A 24,228-nucleotide genomic window follows, 5' to 3' on the forward strand; every position below is an offset into this window, starting at 1 on the left:
GCACAGCCGCACACTCTCAGTCCCAGAGTTCCCCGCGCCTCGCCCAGCTGGCTGAGCACCCTCTTCCCGACAGGACCCGGGAGTCCCGCTGCCTGCTGGGAGTTGTGGTCTCGGAGGAGGCGGCGCGGCGGCCGGCCCGCCGCGCGTGGCAGGAAGCGGAAGCGGCCTGCGGCCCGCCCCTGGGCCGGCCCCGCCCCAAACCGCCCGCTCCCGCGGTGCTAGGACTGACGTGTCTTTCGCGGAGGTGCAGTGCGCCGGAGCAGGGTCGGCGGCGGGCAGCGTCGCCTCACTCCCAGCAGAGCGGAGCCGAAGCGAGACCCGGAGCCCAAGCAGCCGCCGCCATGGCGAGTGAGTCCCTCGGGGTAGGCCCGGCGCCGCCGGGACGGGTCACATCCCCCTTCCCTCCCCGGTGCGGGCGGGCGCCCCTCGCCGCCTCGGGGCCCGCGCGCGGCCTGCCGCCTGCCGTCCGCTCCCCCTCGTCCTGGGCGGCGCTCCCAGCCCTAACTCTTCTTTTGTTTCTCCCGTCAAGTCAAATTTCTGGAAGTCATCAAGCCCTTCTGTGTCATCCTGCCGGAAATTCAGAAGCCGGAGAGGAAGGTGAGTCGAGGAGGCTTCGCGGCGCTGGCGCTCGAAGTCTGCGGTCCGACCCGCGCGGCTCCCGCGCCGAGGTGGGCGCTCGCCTCCCCCGAGCGCGCTGGGCTTCGTCGACGGGGCCTGGTGGTGCGCGATTCCCACCCTGGTGGTCGTGCTGTGTTCGGGCGTCTTTCGTCGCTGCTTCCCCGGGAACAAATCCTGCCCTGCCCGAGCGCCCCCCGGCCGTGAGGGAGGAAGGCCCCCGAGGCTCGGCGAGGGCCTCCATTTGGGTGACCCTCTCCACCTCCGACAGGAGCAGGTCACGGGTCGGGTTTCTTCTAGAAGATGCTCTTTGTATCCAGCTGCTAAAAGGAGCTAAGAACAGTCCCTGGTCTGTACGAATGAGTTTGTCTTCTGTAGGCCGTCACGTTACTGAGAATAAAGATAGTTTGCGGACCTGCCTTTTCCAGCAGGCGCGTTAGACATGGGTAGAAGCCTAGAGCACTGTTGAGTCTTCATCAGGATTTCCGCTGCTTCACGGCTACAGCCAAGATAGCAGTGTTGCCAGCGTGAGTAAAGCTGTTAAGCGATGAGCAAAGTTTCACTGGGTTCTTAACCTTAAAGAGAGGGAGTAGTAGTATGTTTTGTCTCCACGTTCTTTTCAGATGGTTGTTCATGCCTTCACATATGTGAATGTCTGCTTAACATCAACATAGACACTTGGGTTCTTGGGGTCTACATTTTTCTTTTTAAACTTAAAATCGCTTTGTATAAATGCCCCATGTAAGTCCTGCCTTTGATGGGCTAATATACAGAGCTCTCCCCCGGCCCCCCGCCCCCCGCGTAGTAGAAAGCGCATGGCTCTGGAGGCAGGCAAGCCTGGGACCCGCCCTTTACACGGCATCTTAATAGCTATGCGACCTTGGCCTTGTAGCTAAATGGTGGATGGAGCAGTGGAAATATGTGCAAGGTATAGCGGTGGCTCCAGAGGGATTAACTTTGGAGGATGTGATGTCTGATGGTGGTGTTGAAGGAAGAGTAGACGTTGTCTTGAAGAGAGGAGAAGGAATTCCAGGCATAGGGAATGTGGAGTGTGCAAAGGCACAGAAGACCCGTGGGTGGAAGGGTGTTAGATGTAGTTCAGTATTGACAGAAAGGGTAGGTGAGGCGAGGAAGAAGGTGGACAGTTGAGACAGTTGCTTTGGAAGCAGGGTGCAGGCTTAGGGTGGTTTAGAGGCTTCTGCAGGAGAGGGTGAACTAGGGGAGTGGGCCGGGGGGGTGGGTTTAGGGGCTAGTAAGACGTAGAGTAGACAAGACGTGGATAAATAATATATGATGTTTCACTGTTGAGTTCGTCTGCATCCAGGAGAGGAGAGTTAGTTATTAAAAAATGAGGAGTCTTGTAAAAATTCCCCACTCATTTTTTCCCATAAAGAATCATTTCAGTACAAGCTTGTTATGTTATTGGTTAGCCTGAAGTGGTGTTGCCTTCCTTGGCCTACTTCTAATTTCTTGGTGTGGTAACGTGACAGGCGGGAAGGTGGAGCTTCTCAAAAGAAGAGTTCCATGAATTCGCGCCAATTTCCTATGGAGTATCTGAACCTTGAATTCCCAACCCTTCGTGTGGTTGTCGTGTTGTGGCCTGCAGCGCCTCCGACCAGAGAGCCAGGACTTGGGGCTCACTTAGCCTTCCCTGCCCCTCAAATTAAAAAGTATTTTTTAAGAACACAGTTTTATTCACTTAATACTGTTGCTCGCAAGATATTTCCGTATCAAAATTCTTAGTCTGCACAATAATTGCTGGTTTTTAAGCTCTTTAAAGCCATTATCGCAGTGTGGGTGGCAACTACTAGTGAAAACACTCAGTTTTAGAAGAGGAGACCTGGAAGAGTCCCCTCTACTGCTTAGTACCAGAGGGACCTTGGACGAGAGTCGTCTAAACTTTTCTTTTTCTTTTTTTTTTTTTAAATAAGATTTGATTTATTTTAAAGATTTTATTTTTGCTTTTTCTCCCCAAAGCCCCCTGGTACATAGTTGTGTATTTTTAGTTATGGGTCCTTCTAGTTGTGGCATGTGGGACACTGCCTCAGCGTGGCTTGATGAGCAGTGCCATGTCCGCATCTAGGATCCAACCGGTGAAACCCTGGGCCGCCGAAGCGGAGCACGCGAACTTAACCACTCGGCCACGGGGCCGGCCCCTAAACTTTTCTAATCATACTTAATGAGTCATCTGTAAACGGATGGTGAATTGTCACCTATCCTACTTAGATGAGGAGATGTGAAAAGAATTGATGTTGAACAGATGCTAGTAGTAGTTAGTGAGGAGGTTAACCATGCCCTCCCTCCCATGTTGTTTATTATGTTGTTTTACCCTTAATTCATAGAAAATATGCTAATAAACAATCACAGATTCCAAATTAGTTGATTCCAGCTAGTATCACTAGTATTAGTATTATTCCAGAATAGTAACATTTTGTCAATTACAAAACCCGTTAAAATGAAAAGTGATTTGTTTGTATGTCGTAAAGGCTTCTCTGGTTTAGGAATCCTTTTCTATTGCAGCATTCTTTGATCTTGGGTCTGATCGTAAACTGTTAACATGGATGGTTAGGGGCACATGCTTTGGCCTCAGACTCACTTCAGCTGTGGGATTTGGGACAAATTACTTCACCTTTCTAAGGCTCGGTTTCCTCATTGTAAAATAATGATAACGCTATGTAGTGTGAGGATTAAATGGGGTCCTTGCATATGTACCTTGTCTGTGGAAAGGATGCAATACACGTACTTAGGTTTAGTGTGTGGTTTGGCGGTGTTGAAGGCTGGCTTCTTTGGTGAACAGAGAAAGGGGTCTGATCAGAGTCCATTTCTATTAATTTGCTCATGAAAATAACTTGTTGCCTTACTTGATTCTCTTCTGTAGATTCAATTTAAGGAGAAAGTGCTGTGGACTGCTATCACCCTCTTCATCTTCTTAGTATGCTGCCAGGTAAGCACAGGTTTCAGGGTCCATGCCAGGGTCGGGGGACGAGAGTGGGCTGGAGACAAGTGCACTGACTCCCTTTCCCTCTGCTTGTTTCCAGATCCCCCTGTTCGGTATCATGTCTTCAGATTCAGCCGACCCTTTCTATTGGATAAGAGTGATTCTAGCCTCCAACAGAGGTAGGACTCTGGCTCTCTGTGCCTCTCTGTACAGTGTGGGCTTTGGGCTTATGTGGAGCTGAGTGTTTGGAAGAATGTCAGTGTGCTGTGCTGAATAGCCTTAGTAAATGCCAAATTTAGCACCGAGGCATATCGTCCTGTTAGAATTGCGTCTGAATGCAGTACAAAACCTGTAATAATAAGTCTGCATCGTAGAGAATTAAAAGAAACATGGAAAAACTAGAATGCTTTTTAAACAACTGAAGTGATGACGTTTCTACCTGTGTTTCTCCTGTTTTTGCTAACATTCTTTAGAATATGTAATTTGTTTCTCAGCTGCATCTTTTTCCTGTCTATAGGTTATATATGTGTGTTAAAAAATATGTCAGTGTTTTGTGTGCTCTAACCAGTTACCTGTTGGAGGGGAGGATTTTGAATGTTTATGTTCATGCTGCTTTTTATTAATTCATTTTAAAAATATAGTTCAAATTAAGTTCCAAATCAGTGGAAGTAGAGGTTTATTCATAACTAGATACAGTTGTACAGATCTCCTTTCCGGACTCTCAGAATTATTTGAATGTTATCGTCTTTTATTAACTGATGAAGAGACGAACCTTTCTTATCTCTGTAAAACCAGAATGAATCTGTTTATGGTGAATTTAAATGCGGCAATCTGTTTAAACACCATGTGACTTCCTAAACAAAATAAGATGTCGACTGGTAGACTGAGTAGAATGAACTGAATGATCTTCTCCTCATTGATATTTTGGAGTTACTCTAAATTAATGCTGCTAGCAATCTGAAACACATTGGATTTGTGTAAGTGATACACAAAGTTTGCTCATTCATTTTCTTAATAATCTGTTGCTTTTCCAAGCTAATAATGGCTGTGTTTTACCTCTCCTTTTCTTCAAGGCACACTGATGGAGCTAGGTATCTCTCCCATTGTCACCTCTGGCCTCATCATGCAGCTCTTGGCTGGCGCCAAAATAATTGAAGTTGGTGACACCCCAAAAGACCGAGCCCTCTTCAATGGAGCCCAAAAGCGTACGTGAGGTTTTAAATAATGTTCAGATGTCTATAGTTGAGAATTTGAATTTGCTGTAAAGTTTGGGGCATCAAAATGGTTTTTCTTTGTCTGGTGTAATCTCATTGGCCTGCCAGCCCCGCAGGTGCTCCATGGCCTGTGTTAATGCAGGAGCATTTCTGGGAGAGTGGAGTGCAAGGAGCCGGAGAGGCTGGGCAGGGCAGGGGGTGGTTCAAGGCACCGCAGCTGCGTGGTGGAGTGGAAGGGGCAGGGCTTGGAGGTCTTCCCCACCACCTGCCACAACAGCCTTACCACTTAGAAGGAAGGGCTCTTCCAAGCTGTTGTAAGGACACAGTTGAATAATGTTTGTAAAACATCGCTCAGTGCCTGGCACATAGTAACTGTTAGTCTTTCTTCTGGGAGTTTAAAAGGATTCAACTTAGGGGAAATGTGATCCTCTCAACCCAGCTCTACTGTTTATTGGCTCTGTGACTGGACAAAGTTAGGTGACAGCTCTTATGTCTCAGTTTCTTCATCTGTAAAAATGGGGATAATAATGGTGTTTCCTTACGGCAAATAATAAGTGTCACTAGTAACAATGACCAGTCATCAGAATTACCAATGTTCGGCCTCTGGCTGTGAACTGAAATATATTGATTAGGAAATCATAGTTAGTTTCCTACCCAGTCGTATTTTCTTCCACACTGGCATGTTTTACAGATCTTCTTAAGTTAGTAGGCTAAATAATTGAGTGAGAAAGACTGATTTAAACTTGTCGGTTTCAGACACAAATCAGGATTTTAAAATATATACATGCATTATTTCTCAAAAGCACAAATCATCTTTTTTCTCTTTAGTCTTGACAACTTTTTAAATTTTTTCTGCCTTAAGAATTCAGGGTTATTGAGCAGTTTTTTAAAAAGTCTAATAGGAACTATATTTGATGGGTACTTTGGAGTAAAATTTTATTTTGTGTGACAAACTAACCAGAAAAGCTGAAATTGAAGCCCAGACTCACACTTACACAGATCCATCTAGTATTGTGAAATCAATAAAATGTGTCAGTTCACTGTGCCTAACAACGAAATATAACAGTCTAAGAAACAAAGACAGTCTACGAAAAGCTTCTATTAGACCAAAAGAGCTTTGTAGCAGAGAAAATGGGGCTAATGACTAAATTGACAGCATTGTGAGGTTTTTCCTTAGAAAATACATTAAATACAAACTGGAAAGGGATCGCTTTATCCCAGAGTTAATATTCTGTGTCTGGCTGAGGAGCCTTTGGAGGTGGCCTGGGTGTGTAGTTCCACTCAGGAGCCATCCAGAACCCATGTGACCTGACCTGAGTTTGGGTGCTGCAGGTTGGTGACATCGCCGAATTTTGTGCCTCAGGATGACATCTTCGTAGATTCTACTCCCTGGTTCACCGTTCCTAAAACTAGATTTTTCGTGTTTCAACTCTTTTCCTCCTCCTGTCACTGAATGGAAAGTGCACTTAGGAGAAGGGGAAGTGGAAGAGCTCGCGTGATTCTGTTCAAGGGCATTTGAGGGGCCGGCCCCGTGGCCGAGTGGTTAAGTTCATGCACTCCGCTTTGGTGGCCCAGGGTTTTGCTGGTTCAGATCCTGGGCGCGGACATGGCACTGCTCATTAGGCCATGTGGAGACAGCATCCCACGTGCCACACCTAGAAGGACCCACAACTGAAATATGTACTGGGGGGATTTGGGGAGAAAAAGCAGGGGGGTAAAAAGATTGGCAACAATTGTTAGCTCAGGTGCCAATCTTTAAAAAAATAAAAAAAGGCATTTGAGTTATCATGTACTTTGACACTGTGACTGTCGAGTGTTTCTGGGACCGAGCTCCTTGGAGGCAGTGTCACTATTCTTGTCTTAGTTCTCCCCAGTGCCTGGCGCAGAAGAGGTGTTCAGTAACTGTTTCCCCTACAACCATGTAATGTCACACTTTGAGAACACAGTTTTCTTTCAATTTCTAGTATTTGGCATGATCATTACCATTGGCCAGTCTATCGTGTATGTGATGACAGGAATGTACGGGGACCCTTCTGAAATGGGCGCTGGAATCTGCCTGTTAATCACCATTCAGGTAATTGTTATGCTAACCTCCCCGCTTCTCAGTAGCCCCTCACACTCACTCCTGCTTCCCAAATAACGAATCTGAGCCACGCATAAAAGAAACTCCTTTACTGAGAAGAGGCCAGAGTCGTGCGTCTGCTCTGCATTCAGCAGAGGGTGCTCTGCTGTCCCGGGTCTACTCAGCCTGTGGCATTTGTGTCCGAGAGACCAGCTCCTGAGGAAGGAAAGAACCACACCCGTGGGGAACAGTGATGCAGGCTATTCAGATTTCTTTACTTTTGTTTTTTCATTTTTACAGCTCTTTGTTGCTGGCTTAATTGTCCTGCTTTTGGATGAACTTCTGCAAAAAGGGTATGGCCTGGGCTCTGGTATCTCCCTCTTCATTGCCACTAACATCTGCGAGACCATTGTGTGGAAGGCGTTCAGCCCCACTACTGTCAACACTGGCCGAGGTAAGGGCCCTGGGCTTTCCTGAGGACAGGGAAAAGCACCACCATGTGCAAAGCAGAAGACGAAAGGTCCCCATCTGAAGGAAAAATTGCCTCAATTTTAGGTACATCTCTTCTGACTTTTCTGTGTGCGTCTGCAGAATTGTTTTAAACATACATAGGCTTATGCTCATGATGATGCATAACTTGCATTTGTCATATAAGAATATCTCATGGACATTTGCCGTGCCAGAATACGTAATCCTGCCTCATCTTTCTTAGCACAGCATGGACTTCCATTGTGAGGACGGAGCAGCGTTTGTTAACCAGTAGTCTTCTGCTGGACATATAGGCCATTTCTGGTTTTTGTTGTGATTACAACAGTGAAACAGTGAACATCCTTATACAATCATCTTTACATATTTTGGCAGTTGCTCCCAGTGAATAAGTTTCTAAAAATGAAATCACTGAGCCAACACGCTTGGTCATGCAAGGGGCAACTTTGTGAAACAGGCCTGAACCTGGAGTTCAGCACCTGGGTTCAAATCCTGGCTGTAGCCGTTGGTAGTGCCTGAGTGGCTTCAGGTGAACTCCTCTACCTCTGAGCCTTGCTTGGCAGGATTAAATGAGAAAAAACATGAAGTTACGTGATGCCTGGCTCACAGCAGATGCATATCAAATGTTAGTATTCTGTGTTATCCCCACCAAGAGTGCCAAGGAAATCTTGTTACAGAGGATGTTTTTAATAAAAATTTCCAAACATATGGAGAAGTATGACTCACTTCCTTGGGAAGTGATGTGGTGGGAATTTGCATTTTCCATCACTAAATATGATAGTCACTCAGAAGAATCCTGTGAGAGACAAATGTTCATGCACGTTTGAGTACTTTCTTTGAATTGAATGCTGGAGAGTCCCTGGCCTCCAGAGACCATATAATCTCATTACTGAGACTGAAAGTAGGTTCCCAGGAAAATGAAGGCCACATGTGCCCAAGAAATTACAAAGAAGAGTGTTGCTCAATGCAGGAAATGCCAGGGGAGCTCAGAGAAGAGTAGGCAGGATCAGGTTTGATTCTTCCCTGGGCACTTCCTGGAGTTTTAGGAAGTCCAAGGCAAATTGGGAGAGCTGGGGTGAAGGCAGGGTTTTTCAGGGACAGCCATGAAAAGGCAGGAGGCTGAAGGGATAGGAGTGCAGGTATGTGACAAGGACGTCACTATGTCTGTCCTGGGAGACGTCCTGAGTTATGAGGAAGTGATACCTGGAGCGGAGGCCAAGAGAGGGCGGTCAGTAAAGGCCCGGCAGTACCAGCCAGGAAGCCACCTTCCATTCAGGAGCAGGCCAGTGAGGCGATGGGAACTGGAGTTTGGAAGGAAGGATTCACCCTGGATTGGAAGGGACGACAGGCAGAAAAAGCAGTTGTAACTGTTCAGTCACCCAGCTTTGACAGGCCAGCCTGTCGGAAGGAAAGCACTGAGTGAGGGCATTAGGAGAAAAGAAGGCAAGACATGGGACACGGGGGGCTCTTTCAAGATGACAGAAAATTGAGAAGCAAAGGTGAGTTTATTTCTGGCTTTAAAGTAAGTGTCATGATGTGAACTGACACTGTTTGGGACCTGGCTGGAGAGAAGGCGCAGCTGGGAAGGGCGATTCTGCAGCCACCTGTGCATGGGCACTGAGTGAGTGACACTGAGGGCACCGTGCTCATGGTGGAGGGGATGGGAGAAGAGCGGGTCTCCAGGAGCCTGGAGAAGGGCAGCAGTCACAAAGCCCACAGCTGAGAAGGCAGCATGGCAGCTGCATCTGAACTCGGCTGTGGTTAGCTTGGTGATGTGGAGAGGCACGGTTGACTGAGCCCCTCTCAGGTCTGGGAGAGTAACTGTTGCTGCTTCCCTGTGCAGGTGAGAACAGCCTAAAACGGGATTATTTGGGACAGCGCAGCTACAAAACAGCTTTGCCCCGAAGTAGCCATAGCACTTGGAAACCCTGTCTTGTTCCCAGAGATTCAGCAGATAGTGAATTTTGAGAAGTAACTATGTTAAAAATTAGGAGAACCGAAACCTAATGCTGGCATTGCTGTGATTCAGTAATTTTTATTAGGTGCCTACTGAGGGCCCAGTACTGCTTTGGGTACTGGGAGCACAGAGTGAGTGAGGCGTGTGTTATATGGGTGTCAGGTGTTACCACAGGTACCCAGGAGAAAAATGAGGCAGAGGAAGAAGACGGAAGTGCCAGGAGGGTTGTTGCAGGTTATTCTGCATAACAAGGAAGGCCTCACCCAGTTGGTGCAAAGTCCTGAAAAGGGGAAGGGAGCCTTATGACTGTCTGAGGGAAGAATGTTCCATTTCGGGGGAACCAGCAGGTGCAAAGGCCCTGAGGTAGGAATGTACCTGGCATGTTCGAGGTCAGCGTGTGTGGCTAGAGCAGAGTAAACAAGCCAGAGGGTAGTCGGAGCTGAGATCACAGAGGTAATGGGAGCAGTGCTGAGAGTGGGCAGAGCGTGAACAAGTTCCTTCTTCCCAGGCAACCTAGGTGTCATCCTTTGTGAAATAAGAGCTTGTCCTGGCTCAAGCTTTAAGATCCCTGAATTCTATACATTTAGGGAGACAGGCTAATGGTGCCACACAACTGAAACAAGGGAAGGAAAGAGCATCACAGGTTGAGATGAGGAAGCAATGATAGGACAGAGTGCTTCTTTCACAGAAGCTATGTCCTAGAAGCTTTAGAACAAACCTGTGGTGATGCCATTATCTCTGAGTGGTCCAGGAAAGCCAGAGGCAGGAGCAGCAGGGGCTCCCCCATCACGTGTTAGAAATCTGAGGAAAGTGCTGTTGCAGGGCGGTACTGAGGCACACCTCACGGTACTGATAGCAGTACCCCTGCCTGCCCACAGAGACCACAGCTCTGGACGTAGCGCTGGCTTCCTGTGCAAGTGCCAGACTTCCATTGTGGGATAGTTATGTTGTCCTGGAACAGCAAAGGTTACTCTTTAGTGCAAGGTTCTCCTTTCTTTCTTTAGCTGTTTTTTGGGTTTTTGGTTTTTTTCAAGTAAACTTCTTGAAAATTTATGAGATTTCTAGGCCTTATCAATGCCCTGTGCTCCCCAGCTTCCTCTCACTTGTCCTTCTGCTGACTAATCCTCAGGTCTAGGACCCATTCTTGCTCTTTCGGTCCCTCTGAAAGCTTGCTCTGCCTCCCAGCTGTGTTTTTCCTGGATCTGTTATAAGGTCTGCCTCTTCCAGCACCTTCTTGTAGGGTGTGAGCTCCGATTTGGATAGGCTGTGTGTTGTTCTTTCAGCCTGCCCAGTCAGTGTATGGAGCAGAGAGCTCACACCCCACCTGTCAGGCAGCCTGCACTTCAGAGCTGGTGATGCTCCTACTGCAAGGCATATAGTAGTGAAACTGGCAAAACTGAATGACAAAGAAAGAATATTAAGGGCAGCAAGGCAGAAGGAAATAACCTACAAAGGAACCCCAATCAGGCTTTCAGGAGATTTCTCTACAGAAACCTTACAGGCTAGGAGAGACTGGAATGACATATTCAAATCATTGGAGGACAAAAACTTACAGCCAAGAAATCCCTATCCAGCGAAAATAACCTTCAGATATGATGGAGAAATAATAACATTCCCAAACATAAGCTATGGGAGTTTGTAGCCATGAGATGCCCCCCTACAAGAAGGCCCTCATACCTGAAAAAGAAAAAAAAAGGGAGAAAGGGGTTACAAAGCACGGAGTAAGGAGTTAAGTAGGTAGGCAGAATCAGAGCAGGATAGCACATACTCAAGTGTAGCATTAAAGACAACGGGAAGGAAAACACCAAAACCAAAGAAAATCTTGTAATTTTAACCACAAACTCATAACGCAAGATAGAATAAGATGTGAGAAAAACAACTTAGAAGGGGAAGAGGAAAGGGACTGAATCGGTTTAGCCTAAGGAAATTAGATGTCATCAGAAAAGAGACTATCTTATCCATGAGATCTTGAATACAAACCACAGGGTAACCACTAAACAATAAAGCAGAACAGAGACACAAATAATAAGGAGAAAACAAAGAAACACAACATTAAAAACTACGTAACTCAATTGGTAGACCAAAATACACAGGACGAGAAACCGAAGGAGAACCGGAAAACGAGTGATAAAATGGCAGCATTAAGCCCTCATATATCAATCACCCTAAAGGTAAATGGATTGAATTCTCCAGTAAAAAGATACAGAGTGGCTAGATGGATTAAAGAACAAGACCCAACAATATACTGCCTCCAGGAAACACATCTCAGCTCCAATGAGAAACACAGGCTCAGAGTGAAGGGATGGAAGACAGTACTCCAAGCCAATGGCAAACAGAAGAAAGCAGGTGTTGCAATACTTACATCAGACAAAGCAGACTTCAAGATAAGACAGATAAAGAGAGACAAAAAGGGGCAGTAGATAATGATCAAAGGGGCAGTCTATCAAGAAGACGTAACACATAAATATCTATGCACACAACACAGCAGCACCAAAATTCATAGAACAACTATTAACAAACCTAAAAGAAGACATTAATAATAACACAATAATAGGAGGGGACCTCAACGCTCCACTCACGTCAATGGATAGAACATCCAGACGGAAAATCAACAAGGAAACAGTGGAATTAAATGAAAAGCTGGACCAGATGAACTTAATAGACATATTAGAACACTCCATCCAAAAACAGAAGAATATACATTCTTCTCAAGTGCACATGGAACATTCTCAAGAATAGGCCATATGTTGGGAAACGAGGCAAGCCTCAATAAATTTAAGAAGATTGAAATAATAACAAGCATCTTTTCTGATCACAATGCTATAAAGCTAGAAATTAATTACAAGAAAAATGGGGAGAAAGGGACAAAGATGTGGAGACTAAATAACATGCTACTGAACAAATCATTGGATCATTGAAGAAATTAAAGGAGAAATCAGAAAATATCTAGAGACAAATGAAAATGAAAACATACCATACCAACTCATACGGGATGCAGCAAAAGCTGTATTAAGAGAAATTCATCACAATACAGGCTCACCTCAACAAACAAGAAAAACCCCAAATAAGCAATCTTACACTACACCTAACTGAGTTAGAGAAAGAAGAACAAAGCAAGCCCAAAGTCAGCAGAAGGAGAGAAATAATAAAAATCAGAGCAGAAATAAATGCTGTTGAAACAAAAAGGGCAGTAGAAAGGATTAGTGAAACAAAGAGCTGGTTATTTAAGAAGATAAGTAAAATTGACAAACCCCTACCCAGACTTAAAAAGAAAAAAAGAAAGCTCAGATAAAGAAAATTAGAAATGAAAGAGGAGAAACAACAGATACCACAGATTATAAGAGAATACCACGAAAAGCTATATGCCAACAAAATGGACAATCTAGAGGAAATGGATCAATTTTTAGACTCTTAGAACCTCTGTAAGCTGAATCAAGAAGAAATAGATAATCTGCGTAGACCAATCACAAGGAAAGAGATTGAAACAGTAGTCAAAAGCATCCCAAAGAATAAAAGCCCATGACCAGACGGCTTCCCTGGGGAATTCTAGCAAACTTTCAGAGAGGATTTAATACCTGTCCTTCTCAGGCTATTCCAAAAAATTAGGAAAGATGGAGCTCTTCCTAACACATTTGACGAGGCCAACATCTCTCTGATACCAAAACCTGACAAGGACAGCACAAAAAAGGAGAACTACAGGTCAATATCATTGATGAATATAAATGCAAAAATCCTCAACAAAATATTGGCAACCCAAATACAGCAATACATCAAAAAGGTCATACATCATAATCAAGTGGGATTTATTCCAGGGACACAGGGATGGTTCAACATCCACAAATCAATCAATGTAATACACCACATTAACAAAATGAGGAATAAAAAGCACATGATCATCTCAATAGATGCAGAGACAGCATTTGACAAGATCCAACAGCCATTTATGATAAAAACTCTTAACAAAATGGGGATAGAAGGAAATTACCTCAGCATAATACAGGCCATATATCAAAAACCCACAGCCAACATGATACTCAATGGGGAAAAACTGAAAGCCATCCCTCTGAGAACAGGAACAAGACAAGGATGCCCACTCTCACCACTCTTATTTGACATAGTACTGGAGGTTTTCCCCAGAGCAATTAGGCAAGAGAAAAGAATAAAAGGAATCCAGAGTGTGAAGAAATGAAACTCTCACTGTTTGCAGACCACATGATCTTATATGTAGAAAAGCCTAAAGAATCCATTGGAAAACTATTAGAAATAATTAACAACTACAGTAAAGTTGCAAGGTAGGAAATCAACCTACAAAAATCAGTTGCATTTCTGTACTCTAATAACAAACTTGCAGAAAGAGAACTCAAGAATATAATTCTATTTACAATCGCGAAAAAAAAGAATAAAGTACCTAGGAATAAATTTAGCTAAGGAGGCAAAGGACTTATACAATGAAAACCATAAAACATTATTGAAAGAAATAGATAATGACATAAAGAGATGGAAAGAGATTCCATGCATATGGATTGGAAGAATAAACATAGTTAAAATCTCCATACTACCCAAAGCAATCTACAGATTCAGTGCAATCCCAATCAGAATCCCAGTGACGTTCTTCATAGAAATAGAGCAAAGAATCCTAAAATTCATATGGACAACCAAAGACCCCGAATTGCTAAAGCAATACTGAAAAAAGAACAAAGCTGGAGGCATCACAATCCCTGGCTTCAAAATGTCCTACAGAGCCATAGTGATCAAAACAGCATAGTACTGGTACAAAAACAGGCACACAGATCAATGGAACATCTGACAAGAGGTTAGTCTTCATAATATATAAGGAACTCACACAACTGAACAACAACAAAAAAATGGCCCAATCAAAAAATGGGCAGAGGAGATGAACAGACAGTTTTCCAAAGAAGATACACAGATGGCCAATAAACATGAAAAGATGTTCAACATCCCTAGTCATCAGGGAAATGCAAATCAAAACTACACCTAAGATACCACCTTATGCCTGTTAAAATGGCTGTAATCACTAAGACTGAAAATAGCAAATGTTGGAGAGGGTGTGGAGAGAAGGGAACCCTCATACACTGTTGGTGGGAATGCAAACTGCTGCAGCCATTATGGAAAACAGTATGGAGATGCCTCAAAAAACTAGAAATAGGCATACCATATGACCCAGCTATCCCACTACTGGGTCTCTCCCAAACAACTTGAAATCAACAATCCAAAGTAACATGTGTACCTCTATGTTCATCGCAGCACTATTCACAATGGCCAAGACGTGGAAACAACCAAGTGCCCATCGACTGATGACTGAATAAAGAAGATGTGGTATATGTACACCGTGGAATACTACTCAGCCAGGAAAAAAAGACAAATTCATCCCATTTGCAACAACATGGAAAGACCTGGGGGGTATTATCCTTAGCGAAATAAGCCAGACTAAGAAAGACAAACACCAGATGATTTCACTCATATGTGGAATATAAACAAGCACATTGACAAAACAGTTCAGTGGTTACCAGGGGAATGGGGGTGAGGGGTGGGCACAGCAGGTGAAGGTGTCACCTGTGTGGTGACAGAGAAGAAATAATATGCAACTGAAATTTCACAATGATGTAAACTATTATGAACTCAAATTAAAAAAAAAAAAAAAAAAAGGAAGGTAGAATAGGGCCAGCCCTGTGGCCGAGTGGCTAAGTTTGCATTCTCTGCTATGGTGGCCCAGGGTTCACTGGTTCAGATCCTGGACGTGGATATTAGTATCGCTCATTAAGCCATGCTGAGGTAGGGTCCCGCATAGAGGAACTAGAAGGACCTACAAGTAGGATATACAACTATGGACTGAGGAGCTTTGGGGAGAAAAAAAGAGGAAGATTGGCAACAGATGTTAGCTCAGGGCCCATCTTAAAAAAAAAAGGTAGAATAACGCACTTCTGTGGGTTGAAATCTCTACAAAAGAAATAGAAATGAGGGATGAGAACACTCCATTCTAGCCCTTGGTTATAGGAGTGAATTGTATACTCATTCTGTTTTCCTATTTTGGCCACTAAGAAGCTGTTTGTTTATCATGTGTCCCTTTCTTTGCCAACAGGAATGGAATTTGAAGGTGCCATCATTGCACTGTTCCATCTACTGGCCACACGCACTGACAAGGTCCGAGCCCTTCGAGAGGCATTCTACCGCCAGAATCTCCCCAACCTCATGAATCTGATCGCCACCATCTTTGTCTTTGCAGTGGTCATCTATTTCCAGGTGTGTCCAGATCCAACCCCTGGGAGTTTTGGTGGTCCGCATTTAAGTTTCAGAATGCCTTCATGTGTACATCCCCCACCTTCACCCCAGGGTGCCAAGTCTATCATGGTATCATATTGAAATGATGAGGTGGCATTTGAAGGGAGCAAATGCCGTGTGAGCTAGGTGAGTGTGTTCCATTGGATCATGGCGACTTGCCTGAACTAAACAAAATTAAGCCTGATCCAACATCTCTGAAATCATGTTCCTGTGGGTTGGGCTTAGCTGCAGATAAAGAAGAAATATGTTTCAGTTCTTAGTTGCTGAGAACTGGAAAGTGCTCCTCCTCTAACACCTCATCACTCTCTTATCCAAAGTTGGCCGAGTGCTGGGGGCCATCCTCACCCTGGAGAGGTTCCCTCCAACTGGAGCCCTCTTACTTTCCCATGATTAGTCTGTGTGACTTGCTTCGCAATACAACACCAGCTGCTTTTCTGTGGTTAGATGAACCCTCGTGTTTTTGCTTGGCCACTTGTGTTCTGATAGTCATTGAAAGAAGAGCCAGCAGCTGAAGAGGCAGCCTCGTCTGTATGTCCGCCGGCCAGTTCTTTTTCTCAGGCCCGGACGGGACTGCTCCTTCAGTGGAGCCTTTCAGTCAGGCGCCTGATTGATAACAAGCTAACCCTTTAGGGGCTAGGCAAGTATTTGCGCTTGGATCATTAGATTTTATTATAACTCTTCTGTGTTCTGAGCCCTGTTCTAGGCGTTGGAAGTTTGTAAAAATGTAAAAGAAACCCTTTGTATTCTGCAAAGGTTTCAGAGGGAGAGGTTGTATTCGTATGAGAGCTTAGCTTTCCTGGTTATGATGAAAAGCATCCTGCAGGGCTGTTGTGGGGTGTGAGGCAGGTGCCTGTCTTGGGGCCCCTCTGGGAGCACAGAGAGCTCACCACAGAGAGAGCCACTGTGAGGATTTGGGCACGTGTCCTCCAGGCTTTCCTGTGTCTTCCACTGGATGTGGATATAACGTGGTAGAGTTTGTTTTCTGACAAAGACAGGATCGTTCCCCTGTGCTGTTTCAGTGCATTTTTAAGCCAGTCTTTCTGGGACCCTTCTCTTCCTGTGCCCCCAAGTGCAGTGGTGGGTAAGGAAGGGGCGTGGGAGCCCTGGAACTGATGCTCGAGGCAGCTTGCTCGCAGTGGGCCTGGCCGTCGCCGGTTAGAACGAGGCGTTGAAGGCATTTTGTTCTGTTTGGCTTCTCAGGGCTTCCGAGTGGACCTGCCCATCAAGTCGGCCCGTTACCGAGGCCAGTACAACACCTACCCGATCAAGCTCTTCTACACCTCCAACATCCCCATCATCCTGCAGTCCGCCTTGGTGTCCAACCTGTACGTCATTTCTCAGATGTTGTCAGCCCGCTTCAGTGGCAACCTCCTGGTCAGCCTACTGGGCACCTGGTCTGTAAGTACAGCTGGTTTAAGAAATCAGTTTAGTGCTGCGGCTAGTTGCCTCTGTGTTCTTGCCATGACCACGTATTTCACCCAAAGATATTTTGTGATTGTGCCCTTACAAATTTAGCACATGAAATTTTCTTTTTCGTAAGAAAATTGCACTGTATTCTGTTACGTCTGCTCAGAATTATTTTTGTCCTGATGCTAAGGTATGATGAAGGGGCACTCACAGAATTCTGTATATTTCTCCCAGGATACGTCTTCCGGGGGTCCAGCACGTGCTTATCCAGTTGGTGGCCTTTGCTATTACCTGTCCCCTCCGGAATCTTTTGGCTCTGTGCTAGAAGACCCTGTCCATGCCGTTGTGTACATAGTGTTCATGCTGGGCTCGTGTGCATTCTTCTCCAAAACGTGGATTGAGGTCTCAGGCTCTTCTGCCAAAGATGTAAGTATAAGTTATAGTTTCTGGAGAGGTAATGGTTCCAGGAAACAAGAGTGCTCATCTGTTACTGGTATGAGGGGTCTAGACTTGTCATCTCTTCCTAAGAAAGTGGTCTGTGAACGCACAGACTGCCTCATCCTCATTACGGGGCAGTTCCAAAGCATTAATGGCCACAGCTGGAGCCCAGCAGTAGAGTAGTGCTCAATCTGGGAAGCTGGGGCCACACCAGATGGATAGACTTGGTCATATGACTTCCCTGCAGCAATGTTAAAGTTGTCTATGTAAGTATTGTTGGGTGTGGAAAGGGGAAATCTGAGTGGTGAGTACCACCGTAAATTGTCTACCTTCCCTTCAACTTCAAATTTAAAATTGAACGTTGTCTCCTCGGTGGCCATCACACAGGTTGCAAAGCAGCTGAAGGAGCAGCAGATGGTGATGAGGGGCCACCGAGAGACGTCCATGGTCCATGAACTCAATCGGTGAGTGCTGGCCCTGAGTCCCAGTGGTTTCCTTCTGTGTGTGGTTTTCTTACACATCAAGCATCTGATAGTGCTTAGGGCTTTCTGGTTCATTAAGTCTTATCCTTGGGTTATGGGATAGAAAAGGTTCCTCTGTCTTTAAATATTTATGAGTTTGCTAAGTGCTAGACACTGGAGCCCCTCTCCTCAAAGAGATAGCCACTGGAGAGGGAGACAGAAGCTTGTGGCCAGACGCTCACAAGATGGTGTGGTAGGGTACTGACTGAGCAAGATGGCCAGCAGGCACAGCGGGACCTCACCTGTGCTCATGCACACAGGGTTCGGAGGGAGCACTCCAGGAGGAGGCCCACGCTGCTTCAGAGGGCAGGCGGGCGGCTGTGAGGTCACAGCAGCCTGACTGAAAGGCTCCACTGAAGGAGCAGTCCCGTCCAGGCCTGAGATAAAGCAGGTGGCCGGCGGACGTACAGACGAGGCTGCCTCTTCAGCTGCTGGCTCTTCTTTCAATGACTGTCAGAACACAAGTGGCCAAGCAAAAACACGAGGGTTCATCTAACCACAGAAAAGCAGCTGGTGTTGTATTTGGAAGCAAGTCACGCAGACTAATGATGGGAAAGTAAGAGGGCTCCAAAGGGAGGGCCCTCTCCAGGGTGAGGATGGCCCCCAGCACTCGGCCAGTTTGGATAAGGCAGTGATGAGGTGTTAGAGGAGGAGCACTTTCCACTTCTCAGGAGCTAAGAACTTCAAAATAGAAGTGGAGGAAAGAGTCTAGGCTGCCCCTCAGGATGCCTCCTGGCACTTTGCAGTCTGTGCCTCCTGCTCACTTCTAATGGAGTTGCCTCTTGGGCAGCAGGCTTGGCTGTGGTAAGTATTTCAGGTTTTTTTAGTCTCTGTCGCAACTACTCATTTCTTCCACTGTCACTCGAAAGCAGTCACAGACAGTATGTAAAGGAGTGACTGTGGCTGTGTTCCTGTAAACCTCTGTTTACAGTCAGGTGGCACAGCAGGTTCGTGCCGTGGGCTGTAGCTTGCTCGCCTCCCCTGAGGGAAGCAACCGCAAGAAAAGTCAGGATTACAGATTTCAGATGGATCTCTGACCCCGGCGGGTGCGGTAGGCAATTTTGTTCATTCTCTTCATTGGCATTCTCTGAAGCCTCTAGGTTCACAGTGCTGCTCTGTAGAAAAAAGAGTGCCAATCACATGTGAAATTGGAAATTTTCGCACATTAAAAAGAGTGAAAAGATGCACCAAACCTAGTAAAATGTTGTACATCAATTATATTGTAATAAAAAAATAAAAAGAAACTGGTAAAATAAATTTTACTAACATTTTATTTAACCCATTGTATTGAGAATGTCATTTCAACTTGTAATTAACGTAAGAAAAATCATGCGAGATTTTTCGTTTTTGTCTTCAAAAATCTCAAGTAACATCTTCAGCATCTCGATTTACACTAGTCACATTTCACTAGCCACGTGTGGCTCCTGTGGCCACTTATGGACAGCACAGCCCTAATCTAGGCCATCAGGGCATGTGAGCATGTGAAGTTGTAGGAGACACTGGAGGAAGCTCTAGGGGAATTGGGTCCCTAAGTCGGAGGTAAGCCTGTTGGCCTGCCCAGCCCCGTCCTGTGGTCTGGGTCGGGGCCGGCCAGGCTAGAGGGCTCTGCGTGGTGGCACACAGCTAACCTGTCTCCCGCTCCCCAGATACATCCCCACGGCTGCAGCCTTCGGTGGGCTCTGCATCGGGGCCCTCTCTGTCCTGGCTGACTTCCTGGGCGCCATTGGGTCTGGAACCGGAATCCTGCTCGCCGTCACGATCATCTACCAGTACTTCGAGATCTTCGTAAAGGAGCAGAGCGAGGTCGGCAGCATGGGGGCCCTTCTCTTCTGAGCCCTGTCTCCCCTGGGCCAGGGGGAGGAGGTGTGCCCGGAATTGCTGAGGAAGGGGACAGCAGAGCCTCTCCGAGGGGGCTCGTCACAGCGCGTGCTGCTCTGGCGTACGGACTTCTGTTTCATAATTTCGTATTCTTTCATTCCACTTTGTAAAGTCCTAGAAATTTTCCAATTTGAAATTTTGCTTTTCATTCTGGCATTGGCAAAAGAACTATAGAAGTGACGTTTATTCAGCTCACTGCCAGAGGTGGGGGTGGTAAACCACTGTCCCCAAGTGTCCACGTAACTTTTGTTTTAACCTTCGCACCTTCTCAGTGCCGTTGCGGCCGCAGTGGCCTCCGCCGTTCCCCCCTGCAGGGGGTGCCCTGGAGAGAAGCACAAACACTGTGAAATGTCTCTGTTCGTTGTGGCGTGGGGTGTGAGGCTGGGGGCAGATCTTGTGTTTGCCGGTGGGTGTGGGCAGCTCGCCAGCATGTCCCCTTCCCAGTCGGGTAGGCGTATCTGGCTTAAAACTGTTTCTCTCGAAGACACAATTGTTCTTTCTTTTAAAAGTAGTTTTTTAGGACAGAGCTTTTTCCAAAAGAGAGGGATGAATTTCCCAGGTCATCTGCTTGGGCCATCTGTTAATTTTTCTGCACGTGCCTCTTGGCTCTTCTTATTTACTGTTCCAGTCGGGCTTTGAGTCCGAAAAGAACAGAGTGAGCCTGGCTCTGCCATCTGTGTCTTCAGGCAGCTTGTATCCTCTGACCGAGCGAGGCCAGGACTCAGCAGCTTTACAGAGTTGCACTTGGCCGAGCTAGGTAGACGTTGTGTGGAGGACCCTTGAAGTGATGTCTGTCTGTCCACTTCTTCCGGTCAGTTGTCACTGGACTTGCCTGGTTCATTCACTCCTCTTCTTACCCCTAGAGAGGGGAGGCACGTGGCCGGCACTCAGAGGGTGGAAAGAGCGATTGGCGTTCACAGGCCACTGCTGCTTTCTAGGCTGAAAACTCCCCACTCGTATTGTTAGAACATTTTTATTGTGCTTAGGACCAAATGCACGTAAAGTCAATGACAAGCTGCCGCCAGTCTCCTCTCGACTTTTGCCAGCACCGCCCAGCAGAGAGGAGAGTACAGCCTGAGCCAGGGGAAGTCAGGGTCTGAGCTGGTTGTCTTGGTAAGTTCTTCCGTGGTTTGATATAAAAAGATTCCCAGTTACATTTAAAATAAGTTCTATTCCCAATAATAGGTGACCTAGATCTTAGAAGTTGGAACCTTTTCCTAAGGCCTTTCGGGAGGCCCCTGTCGGGGCAGGCAGGGCTTGGCAGCAGGGGCGGCAGAGCCGGGTGCCGCAAGCCTGCAGCTTCTCCCTGGAGGATGCCCCAGTTCTAAGAAGGGAGTATCAGGGGCCAGCGCAGCCCTGTGGAGACAGACACCCCACCAGCAACAGGCACACAGTGGCCTTCGAAGCACAGAGCCATGGTCACAATTCAGTAGAGGTGGCACACCTGGCGCTTGTCTGAGTCAGGAGGGGCTCCCAGGAGACCTCACTGGCATTGCTAACCAGGGAACAGACTGGCTGAGGGACAAGAAGCGACTTGCCTAAAGCCACGCAGCAGGTCAGCAGCAGAACCAGGAAGGGCCTGGCAGGTCTGCTGACCCCTGGTCCAGGGCATACCACCATATCACACGTGGCCTTGTCAGACCCAGTCCTGAGCAGAGAACTGACGCCCCCCACAAACATGATCTGCACGGGCCCACCGTGGGGACGCTGCGGCCTCTGGGGGCAGGGCAGCAGTCCCTGGGCTGGCGCCTGTGGGCTGGAGGGCACCGGGCCGCATGCAGGGAGCCCCGCAGCTCTGCCTGCAGCCTGTAACCATTCAGCGCAGCCTTGCACGGCTCGGGCTCTGCTTAGTGATCACGGTGGGTGGGGGCTGACCTCAGCTTCCAGGGGACTGTCACTGTGGACGCCAAAATGGCATAACTGAGTTAAGGTGATCAAGTGACAAATAAAGCCAATTGTTTACAAGCCATTTTGTCATGGTCTTTTGGTTTTCAGTTCCCCTTTATTGCCAAGAAGGCCAGTGAGAGGAGAGCTTGGGTGCTCTTCAAGTGCATATGAGGTTGGTTGGGTCCTGGTTTTGCATGGGGTGCCCCAGGTCTCTAGATGGAAGTTTCTCAGGCATTTTGCCTGGAAAACTTCCTCCTTCTGGTGGTAGTGTCAGCTGCTTGCTCAGCTCTTTGGTAAAGTGAAACGCAGGTGGCTGAGCAGAAGCCCTGGGGCCAGGCCAGTGTGCGGTGACTCCAAGGCTCTCCCAGGAACGTGGGAGTGGACTGACATCTGTCCTATGAGGGCAGCCCACGGCGCTGCCCCCGCAGAAGGCACAGTGTCCTCCTGGCAGGAGCCCGTGACCCCACACCTCCCAGCCCTTGAGTCCAGCCAAGAAGCACTGTTGCCTTTGGCTGTGGCAACAGACCTCAACACACATCTAGTCACTGCCGATCAGCCAAACCTGTAGCTAAGCCAGGAGGGTCTCCACTTTGCCGTGGCCCCCAGCATCGTGTGGACGGGAGTGGCAGGCATGATGCCTGCTCCCCTAGAATGCGCCAGGCAGGAAGGTCCCTGACGGTTTCCACTCAGCCAAATAGCAGGCTGTTTTCAGGGTAACGTGAGAGAGAGACTTCCTGCCCACCCAGATTTCGACGCTGACACAGTTGTCCCTGACAAGGCCTTACCTCAAGCCCTCTGCCACCATCCCCTGCCTGGTGCTTCCTCAGTGACCCCTGAGTGACAGGTGAGCAGTAGCTTCCTCCTTAGCTGGACTTCAGCCACTGTTTCTATGTAGAGCCTTACACCTTGTCTTGGAAGAGTTCTGATTTCTAGGTGGCACTGAGCCAGGACAGCATGTCCCTCTAGGACCACTTGAGGGACAGGTGTTGGGGCCTGGCCCTGCAGAAGCCACATGCAGCATTGTGCTCTGAGACTGCGCTGGGACACACATGTGCAGCCAGTCTGCCCCGTGCTCCTTCCAGGCCTGCCGGCCACAGGAGTGGGCTTGGAGACCCCAGACAGAAGCCAGGCAAGCAGGCACAGCAAAACGCGGGGGCCAGCAGGGTGCCTTGTTCTGACCTCCAGGAACTCAGCAGAAGAGCTCCCGCCCCAGGGAAGCTCTGTGCCCTCTCGCTATCTGGGCCTGTGGCCACCCACCTCAGTTGGGAGCAGAGAAACAGGCCCATGTTCGAGCGGTCCCCTGTGGCTCGGGGTGCCAGGCTGTGCCTTGGCTCACTTGATGCCGGGCTGGCCCCACAGCTCCTGTGCACCTCACTCCCACCCGTGCACTGGGGAGTGTGGAGCGGGGCCTCCTCCCAGTCCAGGGAACGCTCTCGGTCTTCCCTCTGCTGTGGGGCAGGCACCGTGTTAGCCGCTTCCCACACATGACGTCATCCCCTCCACCCCCACCTGCTAGAGGCCCAGGAGCAAACAGCTTGTCCCCTTTTGACTGGTGCAGACTGAGGCCCGGGGAAATCAAGTGCGGCCAGAAGTCACACTGCCACTTAGCAGCAGAACCAGACTCAAAGCCCAAGTGTCCTTCCTTCTCCAAGCTCCTGCTTGGCTGGGGGCCTGCCTGCAGGGACCTCTGCTAGAGGCCTAGTTAGAGCAAGGAATGAGGGCCCAGGGAAATGTGCCCCACTCCAGGAGCCTCTCCATGCTGCCCTTGGCTGGCTCCCTGCAGGGAAACTGCCCTTGGCTCGGGGCAGCCCCACCTCCCCTGGAACCCCTGCCCCAGCCCACCACCTCCCTCTACCTGCTGACACCCCGCCCCACACCCCTCCCCCAGCCAGCTCCTGCTGCACACCATTCCGGCCCCGAGGCCCTGCCAGGCGGGGAAGAAGTCCTCAGGAACTCACACAGTGGGGAGAACGGGAGAGCCTCCCATCTCTGCCCTGAGGGCCAGCCCATGGCCCAGGGAACAGCATGGCTTCCTGACACCAGGGCACGTGGCACTGTCCGAGGGCCAGCAGGAGCCCCAGGGTGAACCTCAACACCCACCAGGGCCGGGCCTGGCGGGTCCCAGGGGTGCCCCTGAGGGCCCATGCCCACCTCACTCCCCTGCCCCAGACCCTCTCGGACTCCCTTTCACCCTGCCCCAGCGTCTTTGGCCAGCACACCTCCATGCGCAGCCCGCACAGTGGCACCCGCACCAGCGATCTCGGGGCGCCAACGGCTGCTACGCACTGCTGGCATGAGTCTCAGGAGCAGGGTCTCAGCATTCGAAGTGCGTTCAAAGAAACCAGTCACAAAAGAGGACAAACACACCATGTGATCCCATTTTTATGAAGTTCCAGAGCAGGAAAAGCTGATCTATGGTGAGAAAAACAAGAACAGTGTTGCCTCTAGAGTGTTGGAGATTGACTGGGAAGAGGCGCCAAGGGAACTTTCTGGGCTGAGAGTAACATCTTCAATAGGAGTTTGGG

General features: G+C 48.0%; 1 protein-coding gene across 1 annotated transcript; it reads left to right on the plus strand.

Annotated features, from left to right (window-relative positions):
* The first annotated feature begins 86 nt into the window (after positions 1–86).
* Positions 87–21,781, plus strand: SEC61A1 (SEC61 translocon subunit alpha 1). The gene is made up of 12 exons (XM_023619865.2): positions 87–348; positions 530–597; positions 3,494–3,559; positions 3,654–3,732; positions 4,627–4,758; positions 6,732–6,841; positions 7,130–7,283; positions 15,373–15,533; positions 16,773–16,970; positions 17,214–17,405; positions 17,805–17,881; positions 19,585–21,781. The coding sequence occupies exons 1-12, from the start codon at positions 342–344 to the stop codon at positions 19,769–19,771; spliced, it is 1,431 nt and encodes a 476-aa protein (XP_023475633.1). The 5' UTR covers positions 87–341; the 3' UTR covers positions 19,772–21,781.
* Positions 21,782–24,228: the final 2,447 nt, after the last annotated feature.

This window comes from Equus caballus, chromosome 16 (genome assembly GCF_041296265.1).
Source record: "Equus caballus isolate H_3958 breed thoroughbred chromosome 16, TB-T2T, whole genome shotgun sequence".
NCBI classification, from domain to species: Eukaryota; Metazoa; Chordata; class Mammalia; order Perissodactyla; family Equidae; genus Equus; species Equus caballus.